We start from the raw sequence: 19,819 nt of genomic DNA, 5'->3' as shown, positions 1-19,819 counted from the left end.
AGTATTAACATCTGTGGGCTTCAAATAGGTAGTGGTCTTAAAACTACCCGCCTCTAGGGAGATCGTGAGGTCTAGAAAGTCAACAGAGGTTGCACTTACATTGCTGGTAAACTGGAGATTCCATCTGTTGTCATTTAAAGGGACTCTGTCACCACTTTCTAACCCCCCCTTTTAAAAGTATTGTTATCTCCATGGCGCCCCTGTGATTACAAAGGTGTTGTTAGAAGATAAATTCGCCGTCTCCTTTTGATAAAAAGAGCTTTTATCTAACCTGTCAATCTTCTTGATAAGGTGCCCAGGGCGTTTCTGTTGGTCTCAAGCTGCCGCCCGCCGCCGCCGCTGTTGGTGCCCAGCTCCTCCCCTGATGCTTTCAGCGCCGCCTGAATATAATGAAATACGCCTCCGGCTCTCGCTCAGTGCCCCCTCCTTTTAAAAGATCCCGCGCGTGCGCACAGGCCTGTGCCTGATGCGCCCGTGCGGACATTTACAATCAGCCTCATTGAGCGAAGTGCGCATGCGCGCACTTCGCTCAACCTCCTCATCAGACGAGCACTGCAGCCGGCCGGCTGCAGTGCTCGTCTGATGAGGAGGTTGAGCGAAGTGCGCGCATGCGCACTTCGCTCAATGAGGCTGATTGTAAATGTCCGCACGGGCGCATCAGGCACAGGCCTGTGCGCACGCGCGGGATCTTTTAAAAGGAGGGGGCACTGAGCGAGAGCCGGAGGCGTATTTCATTATATTCAGGCGGCGCTGAAAGCATCAGGGGAGGAGCTGGGCACCAACAGCGGCGGCGGCGGGCGGCAGCTTGAGACCAACAGAAACGCCCTGGGCACCTTATCAAGAAGATTGACAGGTTAGATAAAAGCTCTTTTTATCAAAAGGAGACGGCGAATTTATCTTCTAACAACACCTTTGTAATCACAGGGGCGCCATGGAGATAACAATACTTTTAAAAGGGGGGGTTAGAAAGTGGTGACAGAGTCCCTTTAAATAAAGCAAAAAAAATTCCAAATCATGTGCATTTCTCTCCATACAAGCAAGCAATCGTCTATATATCTTTTCCATGACAAAAGGCCATCCTCTGTATTTTAGGGGCATTAAAAGACTCCTCCCATATGGCCATATACAGGTTGGCGAAACTGGAGGCGAATTCCACACCCATCGCCGTCCCAGTGTATTGTAAATAATATCTGCCGTCAAACCAAAAGTAATTATGCATTAAACAGAACTTCAGACACTGTAATAAAAACCTCATTTGCTTCTCTGGCATTTCCACATCTTTTTCCAGCACCAAATCTACTGCAGCAATCCCTTTTTCAATTGGGATTACTGTATACAGTGATGTCACGTCGACAGTTGCCAAAAGAATATCGCCTTTTAAAAACCCCAAACTTTCCAGGTGCTTAATAGTGTCCCCTGTATCTTTCAAGTATGATGGGGCCCTTGCCACATATTTTTGTAGATAAAAGTCAATGTATTCTGATACACGATTGGTGAGGGAATTGATACCGGAGACAATCGGTCTTCCGGGGGGATTTGTAATACTTTTGTGAATTTTCTGGAGATAGTATATAACGGGAATAACTGGATATTTAATATTCAAATACTCATGTTCTTTTTATTTAAAATTCCCTTTTTCTTTTCCCTCACTTAGAAGCACGCTGAGATCTCTCTTAAATTCAGCGGTTGGGTCTTTTTTTAGTTTTATTTTATATATTCCCTCATCCTGTAGCATACTTTTCATTGTCTCCTCATACTTTACAATAACAATTCCTCCCCCCTTTATCTGCTGGTTTCAGAACAATTTTTTTTTAATTTTTTTTATTGGCTTCTAAAGACTTTAAACCCTGTTTTTCCCCATAGGGGAGATTTAATACATTTTGGATTTGTCACTTTTCCAGCTCTCGCAATAACCCTATTTTGAATGCATCAATGCACTCATTAATTTTCATTTGAGGAAAAAAACTTGACTTTTCTCTTTTAAATTAGTGTGTATAATATCGTTTTGTCTCTACTACTCCCTGCTTCTGGTTTGTTATCATATATTTGGCGATGTTCATCGATACATCAGGAAACTGAATATCTAAAAATATTTAAAATTTGTTCATTTTTTTTCGATGGTGCATATTTTAACCCTTTTGTCAACGCTGCTATTTCATTTCCATTCAGTTTGTGTGCTGAGGTTATATATCCCATTTGTTACTCCTTCACTTTCTTTCCCTTGGGACTGCCTGTTTCCTTTTCCTCTGCACCCTCTGTTCAGGATGTCCTCAGTTCAGTCATTTTGACTGATCAGGCAAAAGATAAAACCGCAGCATGCTATGGTTTTATCTCCGGCGAAAAAAACTGAACACATGCCGGATCCGGCATTTTTCCCCATAGGAATGTATTAGTGCCGGATCCGGTATTCAAAATGCTGGATCCGTCCTTCCGGTCTGCGCATGCGCAGACCGGTAAAAAATGTGTAAAAAGATACAAGACGGATCCGTCTGTCCGCATGACAAGCGGAGAGATGGATCCGTTCTTGCAATGCATTTGGGAGATGGATCCGTATCCGCATGCTTCTCACAAATGCTTTCAGTCACATCCAGATCGGCGGATCCTACAGACAGAACTGCTTGCCGGATCACACTGCCGCAAGTGTGAAAGTAGCCTTGGTTACTATTTTCCCCACATCTCTGGGATTGCTATATGGTTGTTGCCGATAATATTTATTCACATGGTACCTAGATTATTCATACCTGTATCCCCGTTGGTATCTCTGTTGGTATGGGCTTCTATAAGTATTATGCCCATTATAACCTCTCTGCAGATAGGGGTTTCTATATCTGTTAGTTGCCTTTTCTGTATTTAAAATTTGGTCTGTATGGCCTCTCTTTTTAAATAGTGGTTTTCTTCATAAACATTATTTTTATTTCGAGTATCTCTCTATTATGGCTTACTTCTCCCTCCATCACCAGTAGATCCCTCTCTGAGCCACGACTGCATCTCCTTCCACGTTCCCTACTTGATCACTAAACTCCCCTGGTTTTGATTTCCATTTTATATACTTTCTCTCTCTTATAGTCATTAACTACTTTTGATATATAATTTTATTTTTATTTTTTTCCGTAAATTTCAGCTTTTTTTTTATCACCGTTTTCTGACCAGCTAAAGATGACTCTCTATAGTCCTCTAGTGATTTAAACAGTTCTAGTTTTTTATTTATCTCTTCTATTTCTTTATTTGTTAAATAACTTGTTACCGTATATGCCGGCGTATAAGACTACTTTCTAACACTAAAAATTATTTTCAAAAGTCGGGGGTCGTCTTATACGCCGGGTATACTCAGATCCGATGGTATATTCTAACCCCCAGGCGTTCCCATGGTGACGGGGACGCTTGCCTGGGGGTTAGAATATACAGGCCCCCGCCGCTCACAGGAGTATACATTTATTAACTGTAATCTGTAACTTTAAATGAGCGCTCATGTCTGTACTAAGGTACCTTACTCTCAGCTCTGGTAACAGGCAGTGCGGGCGGCGCTCACTCACTGACGTCACGTGCCTGCTCCTCCCACTAGGTGGCGCAGGCGCGTGAAGTCAGTGAGTGAGCGCCGCCCGCACTGCCTATTACCAGAGCTGAGAGTAAGGTACCCTAGTAAAGACATGAGCGCTCATTTAAAGTTAAAGTTACAGATTACAGTTAATAAATGTATACTCCTCTGAGCGTCGGGGAGGGGGATCTGTGGATGGCACTGTCATGGGAGGGGGGGGGATCTGTGGATGGCACTATTTGGAGGGGGGTCTGTGGATGGCACTGTTATGGGGAGGGGGATCTGTGGATGGCACTGTTATGGGGAGGGTGATCTGTGGATGGCACTTATGGGGAGGGGGATCTGTCGATGGCACTGTCATGGGGGGGATCTGTGTATGACACTGTTATGGGGAGGGGGATCTGTGGATGGCACTGTCATGGGGGGGGATCTGTGGATGACACATATAGCATAAGATGCTATATAGTGTCATCCATAGATCCCCCTCCCCATAGCAGTGTCATCCACTGATCCCCCTCCCCATAGCAGTGTCATCCACTGATCCCCCTCCCCATAGCAGTGTCATCCACTGATCCCCCTCCCATAACAGTGCCATCCACAGATCCCAGTCAGTTCCCTGGACTGGAGAAGATCGTCTTGAAGACAGGGAGGGCTGGGCATTCAGGGGTAGTCTTATACGGCGAGTATAGCCCAAACCCTATATTTTAAATGGAAAATTTGGGGGTCGTCTTATACGCCATTTCTAATTCCTATAATAAATTGCATAGCTTTAAAAGCACATTTATTCATGAGAACCTCCCACCCTTCCAATTCATCTTCACTGTTTACCTTCTCGTCTTTGCAGCGGTGAGCTTGTGTAATTACACCCAAGCCGTCCCATTTATTTCAATGGGACAGATCGTTCCCATATACTTGTATAGGAGCGATCCGTCCCATTGAAATGAATGGGACGGCTTGGGTGTAATTACACCTGCTCACCGGTGAAGAGGAGGCAGCGCTGGCATGGAGTGTGCCTCCTCTTCAAACAACTGATCAGGTGTCGGACCCCCGGCGTTCTGATATTGATGACCTGTCCTCAGGACCGGTCATCAATATTAAAAGCCCAGAGAGCCCCTTTAAATTGTGCAATTAGAAAGATCAACTTGTCCGGCAGAAAGCAAGTCCTCAAACAGTTTTATTTAGGCAGAAAAATAAACATACGGCTCCTGGAAGGCAGGGCAAAGTAAGAAAATGTAAAAAAAAAAAAAATTTACATTGCTGTCACAAAGGGGTTAAAAAGAAAGTCAAGGGAAACAAAAATCCAAGAAAATGATCTTAAAACCAAACTGCAAAAAATTAATGTTAAATTATGGGTAAAAAGTGTTTTTACCAAATTAATGTAATGAGGCCATAATATTATGGTTTCAGTTTCTGGTTTTATTTCTTAACCTAATAAAAAATAAAACACCAGATATTGCATGGAAGTCTGTGAAATATTAAACACCGGACAAACAGGTGTGTTTTTTTTTTTAGTAGTGGTGTTTTTCAACATTCAGACGTGTGATTTTTGAAAGAGAGAAGGAAAAATGGTGTTTCTCCATATAGCTCTACACAAATGATATTAAAGGGGGCCACATACTTTAATCTAGAAAAACGCTGGTCATGCAAAAAAAACCAGTAAAACAGGAGGTGCTAAAACACTTTACTGTCTAAAGAAGCCCTAATAGGCAGAAAGGAATTGAAAGACCCCCTTTAAAATGTATAATGATGTATTGATGTCTGCATGTCCCTTGCAAGAAATCTAAGAGCACGTTCACACATGCCTAAACAGAAAAGGACAGAAAAACCTGCTGCCCTGGGGTGTTTTTTTATTTTGTTTTTTTTTTTATTGTAAAGGGTGAAATCTGTGGGGGAGATCCGCAGCATAAACTGACAAACTGCAGATTTCACATGCGCATTGCAGGGCATTTTACACTGCAGTTTTCTTATGCTGTGTGTGTGTGTGTGTGTGTGTGTGTGTGTGTATATGACCTTTATTAACATCTTATCCGCTTTGCTAATACTGTACAACGATTTACTCCATAAAAATCTCTGACCGCGAATCCTCAGCATTTCAGCCAGGAGCCTGTTTGATCTTGTTGCCTAGGCCATGACGGCTCCCCTGTAGAGCTCTATACAGGTGCTTAAAAGCCCATTTGCCTATATAGCAGCTAACTGTATATGGCCATGGTGTTTACATGAATAGTTTTTTTTCTAATATATCTAGAAATCAAAAGTGTAATGTCTTTTCTCTTCTTACATGCTCAGTGGAATGCGGTTGCCCTGTGGGCCTGGGACATTGTAGTTGACAACTGTGCGATCTGCAGGAACCACATCATGGACTTGTGTAAGTGTGTGTGTGTGTATATATATATATGAGGGGGGAGGGGGGGGAGGAGAAGGGGAATTGAAGGGGTCTTCTAGATTTTAGTGTTGATGGCCTTTCCTTGGTAGGTCCTCAATAATGGGATTGGCAGGGTCCAACTCCCAGCTGTTACAGGAGGCCTCTGCGATTCTGTGAGCAGTTAGGCCTCCTCGAAACATACCTAGTGCAGGGCCATACATTGTACAGCGACTGTGCTTGGTCCCATGACTGAGCTGCACCTAGGCCATTTGACTGATGGACGTGACTTCACTGGCCTAGGAAAAGGCCCAGGATGCTGGAAGTCACAGTAACCCCTGTTGATTATTAGATCATTAAAAGGAGATTTGTCATCTGTCCTTTTTTTGTTAACCCCTTTTTGACTACATAGCGGCAGGTGACTTGCCGCATTTTGACCTACTATTATGTCATGGTGATCGGGCAGAGGCCCGGCAGTCACTGATAGCCGGGTCCCTGCTGTGTCCTCCGGCATCGCTGTAAAAGCTAATGCTGGCGGATTAACCCCTTCTATGCCGCGGTCAGCGCTGACTGCGGCATAGAAAGTATTTGCGGTGGGTGAGGGAGCCCATCGGGTCCCCGCTCTGCTTTGGTGGGGACCTGATGGTTGAGAAGGCAGCCTGATGCCTTGCAGAGGCTGCCCTATTCCTTGCACGGCATCGGGACCTGCCTTCTATGGAAGCAGACAAGATCCAGCCCCAGGCTGGGTCTCCTAGGCAACCTGTTAGTGTATTACTCAGTGTAATACACTAACAGGCAATGCATTACAATACAGATGTATTGTAATACATTGCAGGTGTGATCAGACCCTCAAAAAATGAAGTCCCACAGTAGGACAAAAATAAAGTAAAAAAAAGGGGGTTTTAATAAAAAAAAAGTTTCAAGTAAAAAAACAAACAAAAGCACCCAGCCATAAAAAAGCATATGCTCCCCAAAGTAGTACCTGTCAAATGTCACCTCATCCCGCAAAAAATGGGACCCTATCTAAGACAATGACTCTCAGACTATGAAGACACAAACACATTTTTTGGGGTTACAAAAAATGCTTTTATTGTGTAAGACTTAAATGAATAAGGAAGTATACATATTGGGTGTTGCTGCGTCCGTAATAACCTGCTCTATAAAAATATCACATGACCTACCCTCACAAGCTGTTGGGGATATAAAGCAAATGGCTTTATATAAAAAGGATCAAAGAGAAAATTTCAAAGGCAGTTGATCCTCGAGGTGGACATATATAACGCCATAAAAAAAGAGTTTGATCGGTTATTTAGTTAATTATATTGTGCAATCAGTAAAACAAGGTACAAGCGTCTATGCAAAACTATAAATGATTGTATTTTAAATTATTGTATAATAAATCAAAGATTAATCAATGGGAATCTCAATCTGCAGTGATATGCAGTACCCCACTAGATGGCACCACACAAATACCAGCGTATACACAGTGCCTCTCAGACAGAAGAATATAATACAATCCGCCTCGACCACAATTTTTAGATATGAAAACTCAATAAGGTTTATAAAAGATACGAACCCTTGCTCTGCATCCAACTATGGAGAATCTCCGATAATGGGGTAAATTATCAAGCCTGGTATTGACAACTTTTTTTTTTTTTCATAAATAAAGGTGAAATATGACTGTTTTCTTGTTACACATTGTACTTCATGACAGTCTTAAATCTATCTCACAATGGTTTGGATATGTAAAAGTGTTCCAAAGTTATTACCTCATACAGTGACACATGTCAGATTTGTAAAAAATGGCCTGGACAGGGGGGTGAAACTGGTCCGGGGTAGAAGGGGTTAAAGGGTATATCATCATTGCCCCCCACAATCATGTACTGTAATAGAATACAAAAAAACTACAGTCAGAAAATAAAAACAGGAATGTTTCACTATCTGGTTTAATTGGCAGGAAAAAAATGAATGGTGAAAAATTTCCTTTAAAGCCGACCTGTGACCTCTCCTGACATGTCTATTTTAGCAACTGCTTGCATTCCCCATATAACGACAGATCTGGATTCCTGATACATGTTTCGATTTCAATTCTAGCAGTTTGCCTTGATGGTCCAACTGGGGGTTGCCAGTAGGGGGTGTGTCCCTGCACAGTCTGACACTATCCAATCGGATAGTGCAGGGATACACCCCCCAACTGGCAACGCTTGGTTGGTCAAACAAGGCAAACTGTTAGTATTTTGTTCATAACCAGGAACTCATAGACCATTATCACGCCGTGAATTTGGCTTAGACGAACTGTTGGTAAGTCCTAGAAATGGGGCCACAACAGTTTTTACCAGACCACAAATACCTTTGTGAAATTTTGGACATATCCCCTTCATTATCCAGGCAGCCCCTCTGAGTGGCAACAGAGAGCATCGGAGTATGAAATGCTCCACTCGGTGGGGCTGCCTGGATAATGAAGGGGATATGTCCAGGTTCAGCTTTGAACCTGGAAAACCCCTTTAACTGATGATTTTAATTATAAAGTCTGTGCATTGATAAAAGTTTTAATATCTCTGCTAGGTATTGAATGTCAAGCTAACCAAGCTTCAGCCACTTCAGAGGAATGCACTGTCGCATGGGGAGTGTGCAATGTAAGTATTTCAAGTTCTGAACAGTCTACTACCTAAATTGCACTTCTTGTCTCTGTTTTAGGCTATGGCTACATGGTGACATGGCTTGCGCAACATTTCATGTAATATATTCCAATGATGTCACAGTGCGACGTTAGTTGCAAAAAGTCCATCCATTTTTATTTTATATTTTTTTGTGACTGCTGCATCACAGTAGCAGCATGTCGCATTGCAACACCATTGAAATACATTACGTGAAATGTTGCTGGACTTTCTTGTTGCACAACAAATGTCACCATGTAGCTCATGCCTTAAAGGGGTTATCTGGAATTTTGATATTTATGGCATATCGGTGATCAATATCTGATGGGGGGTCAGTTTCTTAGCACCCCTCCAGTCAGCTTTTGGAAGAGGCTGCTGTGTTTCAGTGAGAGCTGCAGCTTCTTCCTGGGCCAGTGATGTTGCGGTCGTTGGTATGGCCTTGCTGCAGCTCAGTCCTATCCAAGTGAATGAGCTTGGGTTGCAATACCAAGCACAGCAACTATACAATGTATGCTGCTGTGCTATAAGTGGTGGGGAGACTGCTACGCTCACTGAAGTACAAGGGGCTTCTTCGAACAGCTGATCAGTGGGGTTTCTGAGTGTCAGTCCTTTGACGATCAGATATTGATGACCTATCCTGGTGCAACTTCAGGCGATACGGTAATTTAGCACGGTATTCTTATCTGCATATTTTAAAGTGGGAATCCGAAGTGGGCTTTGGTACCGAGGTACCAGCCAGTACCCAAGCTCATTTGGGATTCCTGTTCTAAAATGTTTTTAAATACGCAGATAGGAATACCGTACTAATTCACCGAAGTCTCCTGCAACTTCGGGCAATACAAAGTTTGCCTACACGGAGCCGATAAATTTTAATGTGGTGTGGAAACAGCATTAAAAAAATGTTTTTTAATCGACTTTACATCTGATCTGAAGCTCGTTTCACTCAAGCCTATTAATGACTAATCCTAACATTTTTTTTAAGTAGAAGTAGGGTTGTCACGAAACAAAATTTTTATTGTATTTCGATACCCTAAAACAGGGCTTGACAAATTTCCTTGGAATCTAGGAACCAGCTAAAAAAGTTAGAAGCCAGGCGGAGCCGCGTCATAAAGCCCCCAGTAGGTGCCCCCCCCCCCCCCACTTTTCCATAGAGCCCCCCAATAATGCTGTATACCATGTTACATATACCGCCGCTCCGTCCCTGGACCCTATTGACTATAATGGGGACGGGGGTGGAGCTCCGGCGCAGCACGGCAGTTCGCGGTGAGAGGCCGCCGGACTAAAAAGTTGGACATGCCGTACTTTTAGTCCGGCGGCCTTTCACCATGCACTGCTGTGCTGGGCCAGAGCTCTGCCCCCATTATAGTCAATGGGGACGGAGCGGTGGTCCGGCGAAACAGCGGAAGGACGCATCCGACAGGGTGAACAGCCTGCCGGATCCGTCCTGCCGCAAGTGTGAAAGTACCCTTAGTTATATAGCTACTGAATGAGACAGAAGAAGGGATGCCTTTAACATATATATCTCCTTGAGAAGCCAATTTGATCCTAAAGGGTTAATTCAAACTGTAATCTAAACTGTGTCATCTGTCACTTCTCTTATCTCTCTGCTCCTGTCCCTTAACCACCTCCGGACCGCCTAACGCAGATTCGCGTTCCGGAGGTGGCAGCCCTGCGCTCAGCGACGCATATACGCGTCATCTCGCGTGAGCCGGGATTTCCTGTGAACGCGCGCACACAGGCGCGCGCGCTCACAGGAACGGAAGGTAAGAGAGTTGATCTCCAGCCTGCCAGCGGCGATCGTTCGCTGGCAGGCTGGAGATGTGTTTTTTTTAACCCCTAACAGGTATATTAGACGCTGTTTTGATAACAGCGTCTAATATACCTGCTACCTGGTCCTCTGGTGGTCCCCTTTGTTTGGATCGACCACCAGAGGACACAGGTAGCTCAGTAAAGTCCCACCAAGCACCACTACACTACACTACACCCCCCCCCCCCGTCACTTATTAACCCCTTATTAGCCCCTGATCACCCCTGATCACCCCATATAGACTCCCTGATCCCCCCCCTGTCATTGATTACCCCCCCTGTCATTGATTACCCCCCCTGTCATTGATTACCCCCCCTGTCATTGATTACCCCCCCTGTCATTGATTACCCCCCTGTAAAGCTCCATTCAGATGTCCGCATGATTTTTACGGATCCACTGATAGATGGATCAGATCCGCAAAACGCATACGGACGTCTGAATGGAGCCTTACAGGGGCGTGATCAATGACTGTGGTGATCACCCCATATAGACTCCCTGATCACCCCCCCCTGTCAGGCTGCATTCAGATGTCCGTATGATTTTTACGGATCCACGGATACATGGATCGGATCCGCAAAACACATACGGACATCTGAATGGAGCCTTATAGGGGGGTGATCACCCCATATAGACTCCCTGATCACCCCCCTGTCATTGATCACCCCTCTGTAAGGCTCCATTCAAACATTTTTTTGGGCCCAAGTTAGCGGAAATTTTTTTTTTTTTTTTTACAAAGTCTCATATTCCACTAACTTGTGTCAAAAAATAAAATCTCACATGAACTCACCATACCCCTCACGGAATCCAAATGCGTAAAAATTTTTAGACCTTTATATTCCAGACTTCTTCTCACGCTTTAGGGCCCCTAGAATGCCAGGGCAGTATAAATACCCCACATGTGACCCCATTTCGGAAAGAAGACACCCCCAGGTATTCCGTGAGGGGCATATTGAGTCCATGAAAGATTGAAATTTTTGTCCCAAGTTAGCGGAAAGGGAGACTTTGTGAGAAAAAAATAAATAAAATCAATTTCCGCTAACTTGTGCCAAAAAAAAAAAATTTCTATGAACTCGCCATGCCCCTAATTGAATACCTTGGGGTGTCTTCTTTCCAAAATGGGGTCACATGTGGGGTATTTATACTGCTTTGGCATTCTAGGGGCCCTAAAGCGTGAGAAGAAGTCTGGGATCCAAATGTCTAAAAATGCCCTCATAAAAGGAATGTGGGCCCCTTTACGCATCTAGGCTGCAAAAAAGTGTCACACATCTGGTATCTCCGTACTCAGGAGAAGTTGGGGAATGTGTTTTGGGGTGTCATTTTACATATACCCATGCTGGGTGAGAGAAATATCTTGGCAAAAGACAACTTTTCCCATTTTTATTTTTTTTATACAAAGTTGGCATTTGACCAAGATATTTATCTCACCCAGCATGGGTATATGTAAAATGACACCCCAAAACACATTCCCCAACTTCTCCTGAATACGGCGATACCACATGTGTGGCACTTTTTTGCAGCCTAGGTGGGCAAAGGGGCCCACATTCCAAAGAGCACCTTTCGGATTTCACAGGTCATTTACCTACTTACAACACATTAGGGCCCCTGGAAAATGCCAGGGCAGTATAACTACCCCACAAGTGACCCCATTTTGGAAAGAAGACACCCCAAGGTACTCCGTGAGGGGCATGGCAAGTTCCTAGAATTTTTTATTTTTTGTCACAAGTTAGTGAAAAATTATGATTGTAAGGAAAAAAAAAAAATAAAAAATCATAATTTTTCACTAACTTGTGACAAAAAATAAAAAATTCTAGGAACTTGCCATGCCCCTTACGGAGTACCTTGGGGTGTCTTCTTTCCAAAATGGGGTCACTTGTGGGGTAGTTATACTGCCCTGGCATTCTAGGGGCCCAAATGTGTGGTAAGGAGTTTGAAATCAAATTCTGTAAAAAAATGACCAGTGAAATCTGAAAGGTGCTCTTTGGAATATGGGCCCCTTTGCCCACCTAGGCTGCAAAAAAGTGTTATACATCTGGTATCTCCGTATTCAGGAGAAGTTGGGGAATGTGTTTTGGGGTGTCATTTTACATATACCCATGCTGGGTGAGAGAAATATCTTGGCAAAAGACAACTTTTCCCATATTTTTTTTTTTTTTTTTTTTTTTATACAAAGTTGGCATTTGACCAAGATATTTATCTCACCCAGCATGGGTATATGTAAAATGACACCCCAAAACACATTCCCCAACTTCTCCTGAATACGGCGATACCACATGTGTGACACTTTTTTGCAGCCTAGGTGGGCAAAGGGGCCCACATTCCAAAGAGCACCTTTCGGATTTCACAGGTCATTTTTTACTGAATTTGATTTCAAACTCCTTACCACACATTTGGGCCCCTAGAATGCCAGGGCAGTATAACTACCCCACAAGTGACCCCATTTTGGAAAGAAGACACCCCAAGGTACTCCGTGAGGGGCATGGCAAGTTCCTAGAATTTTTTATTTTTTGTCACAAGTTAGTGGAATATGAGACTTTGTAAGGAAAAAAAAATAAAATCATCATTTTCCGCTAACTTGTGACAAAAAATAAAAAGTTCTATGAACTCACTATGCCCATCAGCGAATACCTTAGGGTGTCTACTTTCAGAAATGGGGTCATTTGTGGGGTGTTTGTACTGTCTGGGCATTGTAGAACCTCAGGAAACATGACAGGTGCTCAGAAAGTCAGAGCTGCTTCAAAAAGCGGAAATTCACATTTTTGTACCATAGTTTGTAAACGCTATAACTTTTACCCAATTTTTTTTTTTACCCAAACATTTTTTTTTTTATCAAAGACATGTAGAACAATAAATTTAGAGCAAAATTTATATATGGATGTCGTTTTTTTTTGCAAAATTTTACAACTGAAAGTGAAAAATGTCTTTTTTTTTTTTTGCAAAAAAATCGTTAAATTTCGATTAATAACAAAAAAAGTAAAAATGTCAGCAGCAATGAAATACCACCAAATGAAAGCTCTGTTAGTGAGAAGAAAAGGAGGTAAAATTCATTTGGGTGGTAAGTTGCATGACCGAGCAATAAACGGTGAAAGTAGTGTAGGTCAGAAGTGTAAAAAGTGGCCTGGTCTTTCAGGGTGTTTAAGCACTGGGGGCTGAGGTGGTTAATCTTATCACTGCTGCAACAAAAGCATCAGCCGACAGCCTCAGTGTAAACTGTTCTTTTAACTCAAAGAATCGAATGAGTCTCTAACTAAGTCGGATCTTTAGATTCTTTTAACCTGAGACTCATTCGATTCTTTCTAGACTCCCTCCTGTACTTGTGTCAGTGACCCAGAGCTGCTAGTGCTTGCCTTGCCTCAGCTCTGGTTGGTGGGAGGGGCTGGCAGAAGCAGCTTCCACTCTAGGATCAGATTACACTCCTCCCGAGTCCCTCCCCTCCCTGCTGCCAGCGTCTCACTCTGTGTGTGCTGTGACTCACTGAAATAGCTCCTCAGTCTGAGTCAAACGGTGCTGCCTCCGGACAGAACGGCAGCTCCGCACCCATCGCCCGGGCACCTGTGAAAACGGGCTGACAAATACCCAAGCGCCAGGACTAAATTCCTGGTCGCCATGGCGACCTGGCGCCTGGGATTTGTCGAGCCCTGCCCTAAAAAAGTATTGCGATACTCGATACCATTTGGGGAAAAATAAAACTCCAAAAAAAGCCGCGTACATTCTGCATTTTATGGAACGTTCAACCCATAATAGAACAACCCTATCCTGTTTTTTTGGTGGACAAGGCGATTAGAAAATGTCAAATCTCGTGTTTATTTATTTTTCTGTCACGGCGTTCACCGCATGTTTTAAAATATTTTAACAGTTCGAACTTTTTCGGACGTGGCGATACTGAATATATTCTTTTATTGTGTTTATATTTTTATATGTAAAATTGGTAAAGGGGGGGGCGATTTAAACTTTTTAAATATTTTGTCGTGGTTTTTTTTTTTTTTTTTTTACTTTTGCCCACCTTACGGGGCTAGAACACTTGTCCTATTCACCCAAGTACAAATCTATTAGGGTGAATAGGATGTTAATTGTCCCTGCTGCCCTGTGCACACAGCAGCAGGGAGCTTGCCATGGCAGCCATGGATGGCTTTAGTAGCATCCTGGCTGACATGTTAACCAATCGGAGCCCTGATACTTCACTGCTGGGGCTCTGATCGGAAGCTGCCACCAACTGAGGGGGAGGGGACCCTGTGGCCACTGCCACCAATGAAAGAGAGGACAAGAGGAGGGGAGGGGCTGTGGTCACTGCGCCACCAATGATGTTAACGCACTCATTCGTTCAAATTCAACAGGAGGCAGGAGCTGGCTGCAGAATCATAGCCGCACCCGACCACTATGACAAGTAGCTGCCATCTGCGGCAGTTAACCCCCTGCGGCTATATGATTCTGCAGCCAGCACCCGCCTCCTGTATATGAATTAATGGAAGAGTTATCTTCATTGTTGTTGCAGTGTGGCCCCCCCCCCCCCCCCCCCCACCAACCCCAGTATTAAAAACATTGGTGGCGCAGTGCGCCACCACCACTCAAGCCTCCCAGTATTAATCATTGGTAGCAGGGGCCACAGGGTCACCTCCTCCTCATTAGTGGAAGCTTCTGATCGGAGCCCCAGCAGTGTAAGCCTGGGGCTCTGATCAGTTACCATGGCAGCCAGGACGCTACTGAAGCCCTGGCTGCCATGGTAATCTCTCTGCTGCTGTGTGCACAGGGCAGGAGGGAGTGTGTGAAGTCCTATTCACCCTGATAGATTTCTATTAGGGTGAATGGGACTTCAATCAGGGTGAATAGGACAAGGGTTCTAGCCCCTAAGGGGGCTAAAAGTTAGTAAAAAAAAAAAAACGTTAAAAAAAACATACAAACACCAAAATATTAGGTATAAATGAAAAAGAAAGATTTACAAAAAAAAGCTACACGTTAACAATAAACCTGCCCATTTTTGTAGCAGATTCGTGTAGGAATTTTAGTTTTTTCAAAAATGAAAACGCACAGAATATCGGCTATCTGCCTGAAAGTTCAGAGTATCTGCTCTAAAAAAATCTATATTGGGCGATCCCTAATGAGGAGGGGTGGTTGTGGCCACTGTGCCACCAATGCATATAATTTATCTCTAAATACAAATGTATGTTCGGATGCCGGTCCTAAACATATCCAGCCTCAATGACTGGGTGTGGCGATTCTGCCAAACCGCGGCATCACATACCCGGCACCCACGCCTTGTCATTGAGCCGGGTATGTGATTTTTAATTTTTTTTCCTCCCCCCCCCCCTTCCCCAGTGCTATAGTCTCATTGGTTGCAGTGGCGGCCGTGTCACAGTGGGGAGGGACTCCCTCCATCTCCACTGTGCCGGCTGATGAGAACATAAAGTGTATTAGACTGCTAGATTCTCTGGCACATGAACGCTTATTAGAGATTATCTGCTGCCTCCAAATTCCCAAGGAACTTTATTTTAGCATGCTTAAAGGGGTTCTGCAGCATCTGATTGGCCGGGACCCCTGCCGATCAGCTGTTTGAGAAGTGAACAGAGCTTAGCCCAGGCCATTGATACTAGTCGTGATGTCACTGGGCCTGCAGTAAACAGCGAGAAGGCTGCGGCACTACTGCCAGCGCCTCTGCCTTCTCAAACAGCTGATCGGCAGGGGTCCCGGGTGTCGGACCCCCGCCGATCAGATGCTGCTGATCTATCCAGAGGATAGATTATCAGTTTAAAAAAACAGCAGAATCCCTTTAAAATCTGCAAAGTTGCCAGCGGCAGATTGCGCTGTGTAATAGCGATCTGCGGCCAGCACACTGCTGCTTTGCATAGGGACGAGCGATGGCATAGACATCACTGCATGTAATAGCAGCAGTGTCTTCCGCTAGCAATCTGACAATTGTCGGGAGGGAGGCACTCCCTCCTGGCAAATCGTCTGTGGCTTCGGGGTGTCCAGTACACCATTAAAGAAACTCTGTCACCAGGATTAACCCTATTAAACCAGACATACTGGCTGGTAGGGATCATCATGCTGATTAAAACGATGCCTTTCTTTTAAATATATAACCAAGGTTAGGGCGAGCACACAACACTTGGACCACAATATTGAATTATGTGAATAAAATTTAATTAAATCACAATCATACTACATGTGTATAATATAAAATCTACAATTAGCATTGCTCCCTAAAATACAAATAAAATCAATGAGATTAAAATCAATAATGGTACTGGATTCCACACAATGGAGTTAATAAATGAAATCAGTCCCTTATATTCACAACACGCTGGAATGTAGGTATATCTATACCATATAGGTTGCTTAACAGTTACTGAACTTCAATATCCAGTGCGCATGCACAAGTTGGTAATGAGGCTCCCAGCTCCTACACCCTAATCTGGTGCTTATATAGTCTGTGGGTTCAAATGTGGGCAATACGAATCCAGCCAACTGAACTCCTGCTCATATGGTGTCTCGCACCTCAGTATCGTTGAGCACAAAATGTATACGGTGGGGTTATTTATGCTGGTTTTAGTTTCATGCCCATCACATAAGATTCCACAAGTAGAGTCTTCCTACCTTACCGTTGGTATATACCATATAAGCGTCTTTGTGGACGTAAAAGGTAAACGAGCGGCGCGGGGTACTGCCGAAGTCTCTCGAGACTTGGAGCGTGATCTGTGTCCAAGCAGTAAAGAGCAATGAATATCAGGTTATTCACTCTATGTCCTGATTGTCCCAGTGTTCTATTTCAATGTTGTTAGCATGGCCATGCATAAAGGTGCGGAGGTGCTTCTTTCACAGGTGTGCAGTCCAGACGCGTTTCGGGAACTCTCCTTCCCTTCGTCAGTGGGATCATCATGCTGATTAAAACGATGCCTTTCTTTTGTCTATGTTAAATGACTCCAGAGAAATCAGCTTTTTTATTCTTATGCAAATGAACAATTGGAGCACCAGGAGGCGGAGCTAAATTGTTTGCGCACTGTCATGTTACATCCCCTGTGATTTGCACACTCTTCCCCCACCCCCCTCACCTTGATTTTAACAGGGCTAGACATCAGGCTGAGGGCAGATCTGTGGCTTAGAGCTGTGTGCTAGAAAGTAAATATCATATATTCCATGTACTATAGCTTCACCACACTGAGATCTGCTCAGAAAGCGAATATACAAATGACTGCTTTATTCACAGGAACAATATATGATCATACAGACACTGGTAATATGCATGGTAAAAACACAGATCTTTGTGTAGCTAGTTGTAGCTTGATGGTTAAGTGATTGATTGGTTTTGCATGTAGAGATCCCAGATTAGAATCTTGGGAGAAACTTAAAAATGTCTTTAGAATTATTATTTTTTCTTTATCCCATAAGACAAGTCTATGGGGCACATTTATTAAGACTGGTGTTCTAGATGCCGGTCTTAATAAAGCCCATAGTTGGCGGAGGATCCGCCGAAGTTATGTAGAGGCACTAGCCGTTCCAAAACTTCTGCACATCCAGGGCCAGTTCTAAATGTAAGACCGCTTCCTTGCTGTCTTATATTTTAGACCATTTTCTATGCCTAAAACGGCGTAGAAAATGATGCATGACATGGGCCTTCCGGCCCGTCCCCCTTCCTTGTCCATGTAACGCACGCAATTTTAGGCCTGGCGTGACCGGGAAGAAGTCACACAAAATGTATTTCAGTATAATAAATAACCTCCCATGTCCTAATTATATTAAGAATGTTTTATTTATTACAAAGCTAATAAATATTACTGGTTTATTTTTAGAATCCTATTTTGTGTCCATGAATAAAGCAGTAACAGGTTTTAGCAAAAAAAAAAAAACACTTAAAATAGTAAGTTATTAATAATGATTATTTGATATATTTATTTATTATAGTACAACCTTTTAAAATGTTATTACGTAAGATAAAAAATATAACAAAGAAAACTTACATCTCTCCTGGGACTTGAAACCGTGCTCTCTCTGTGATCTTTACATGCGTGGTAATCCATTATACCACTTAGCTATAACATTACCATCTAGAGAAGCGTGTTGTTGTTTTTTTTTTTTTTTTTCCTCTAGGCTTAGAAGCTATCACACATTACTAGTGTCTTTATGATCATATGTTGTGCCTGTGAATCCAGCAGTAATTTGTAGATTCTTTTTGAGCAGATCTCGGTGTGGAGAAGCTATAGTACATAGTGTATATGATATTGCTAGCACACAGCTCTTTGACACAGCTCTGTCCTCAGCCTGATGTCTGTGCAGATCATCGGGGGTATTACAAAGCAGTGCTCCAATGATTCAGCCTCGCCTCCTGGTGCTCTAATTGCTGATTTGCATTATTGCATATTAATAAAAATGCAGATTTCTGTGCTGCTATTTATCAAACATACAAAAGAAAGGTATAGTTTTAATCAGCATGATGAGCCCTACCAGGCAGTATATCTGGTTTAATAGTGTTGATCCTGGTGACAGCTGCTTGAAGTGTGCATACAGAGGTAGCTGTCACACTGATAACCCCTCCCTTCTGTACCTTGCCATCTGACATTTAATTTATTTTTATTTTTTTAAATATACTAATAAAGCTATAGTTCACCCAACAAAAAACAAGCCATCACATAGCTCTGTAAATGTTTGTCAGAATATGAATATGCCAAAATAAATTTTTCCCCTCAAACGTTTATTTAAAAAAAAAAGTTGTAAAGCTATAAAGTTGGAATGATGGCTATGGATGAGATTGACCTCTGTAGGGGCAGGAAATACACAGAGAGAGTTTCAGAAGCCCTGACCCACTCTCACCCTCAAGTGTTTTTCCTGTCCCTACGGGGCTAGGCTGCACAGCGAAACTCCTGCGGGAGTTTGAAGAGTTTTATTATGTTCTTTTTATTTTATTTATTTAAAAGATTGGCTTACCAATCTCCTCCTCAGCCCTCCTGCAGCTTATGCCAAAGCTGGGCTGGGGAGGTTAGCGTGGATCTCGTCTCTGACGCGGGGAGACCTGACTTCACTGTGGCTGGCAAGGTCTCCCTTCCCGATTTATGCAGGAGCAAGGACGCCGAATGCTGTGCATTGCTCGGGTCTCCGCTGCGTACCGCTACTTCCTGAAGGGGCGGAGCTTGAAGGGGCATGCGTGATCACGCTGGGTTGGGCTCCAGTGTCTAACCCTGATGACGTCAGACGCTGTGCTTTGAAACAAGCGCGGCAGCGCACAGCCAGCGTCTCCCCTGCTCTGCAGCAACGATGTCTGCTCCTGGGACCCGTGGCGAATGTACAGACCCACCTTTGGTAACTCCAACCGTGAGTCTCCCAGCAGGAAAATCTGCATCTCTTCCTGTATTTTTTTTTTTTTTTTTCCCCCCCCCCCCCCCCCTTAGTCCATGGCCCTGATTGAGGTTGCTCTTCTTTTACCTAGGTTAAAGAAATGAAAGCAAAAACTAAGTATTCTAAATGCATTAATTGCT

At 43.5% G+C, this 19,819-nt stretch overlaps 1 protein-coding gene across 1 annotated transcript in view; it reads left to right on the top strand.

Annotated features, from left to right (window-relative positions):
- RBX1 (ring-box 1) overlaps positions 1–19,819 on the top strand; it is a 108,990-nt gene that overhangs the window by 31,754 nt on the left and 57,417 nt on the right. The window contains exons 2-3 of the mRNA XM_040407657.1: positions 5,822–5,900; positions 8,460–8,530. Coding sequence (XP_040263591.1) covers positions 5,822–5,900; positions 8,460–8,530 — 150 coding nt within the window. The remainder of the gene's footprint in view (positions 1–5,821; positions 5,901–8,459; positions 8,531–19,819) is intronic.

This window comes from Bufo bufo, chromosome 9, assembly GCF_905171765.1.
Source record: "Bufo bufo chromosome 9, aBufBuf1.1, whole genome shotgun sequence".
NCBI classification, from domain to species: domain Eukaryota; kingdom Metazoa; phylum Chordata; class Amphibia; order Anura; family Bufonidae; genus Bufo; species Bufo bufo.
Note: the sequence above shows the minus strand (reverse complement) of the source record. Positions and strands in the feature narration are given on the sequence as shown.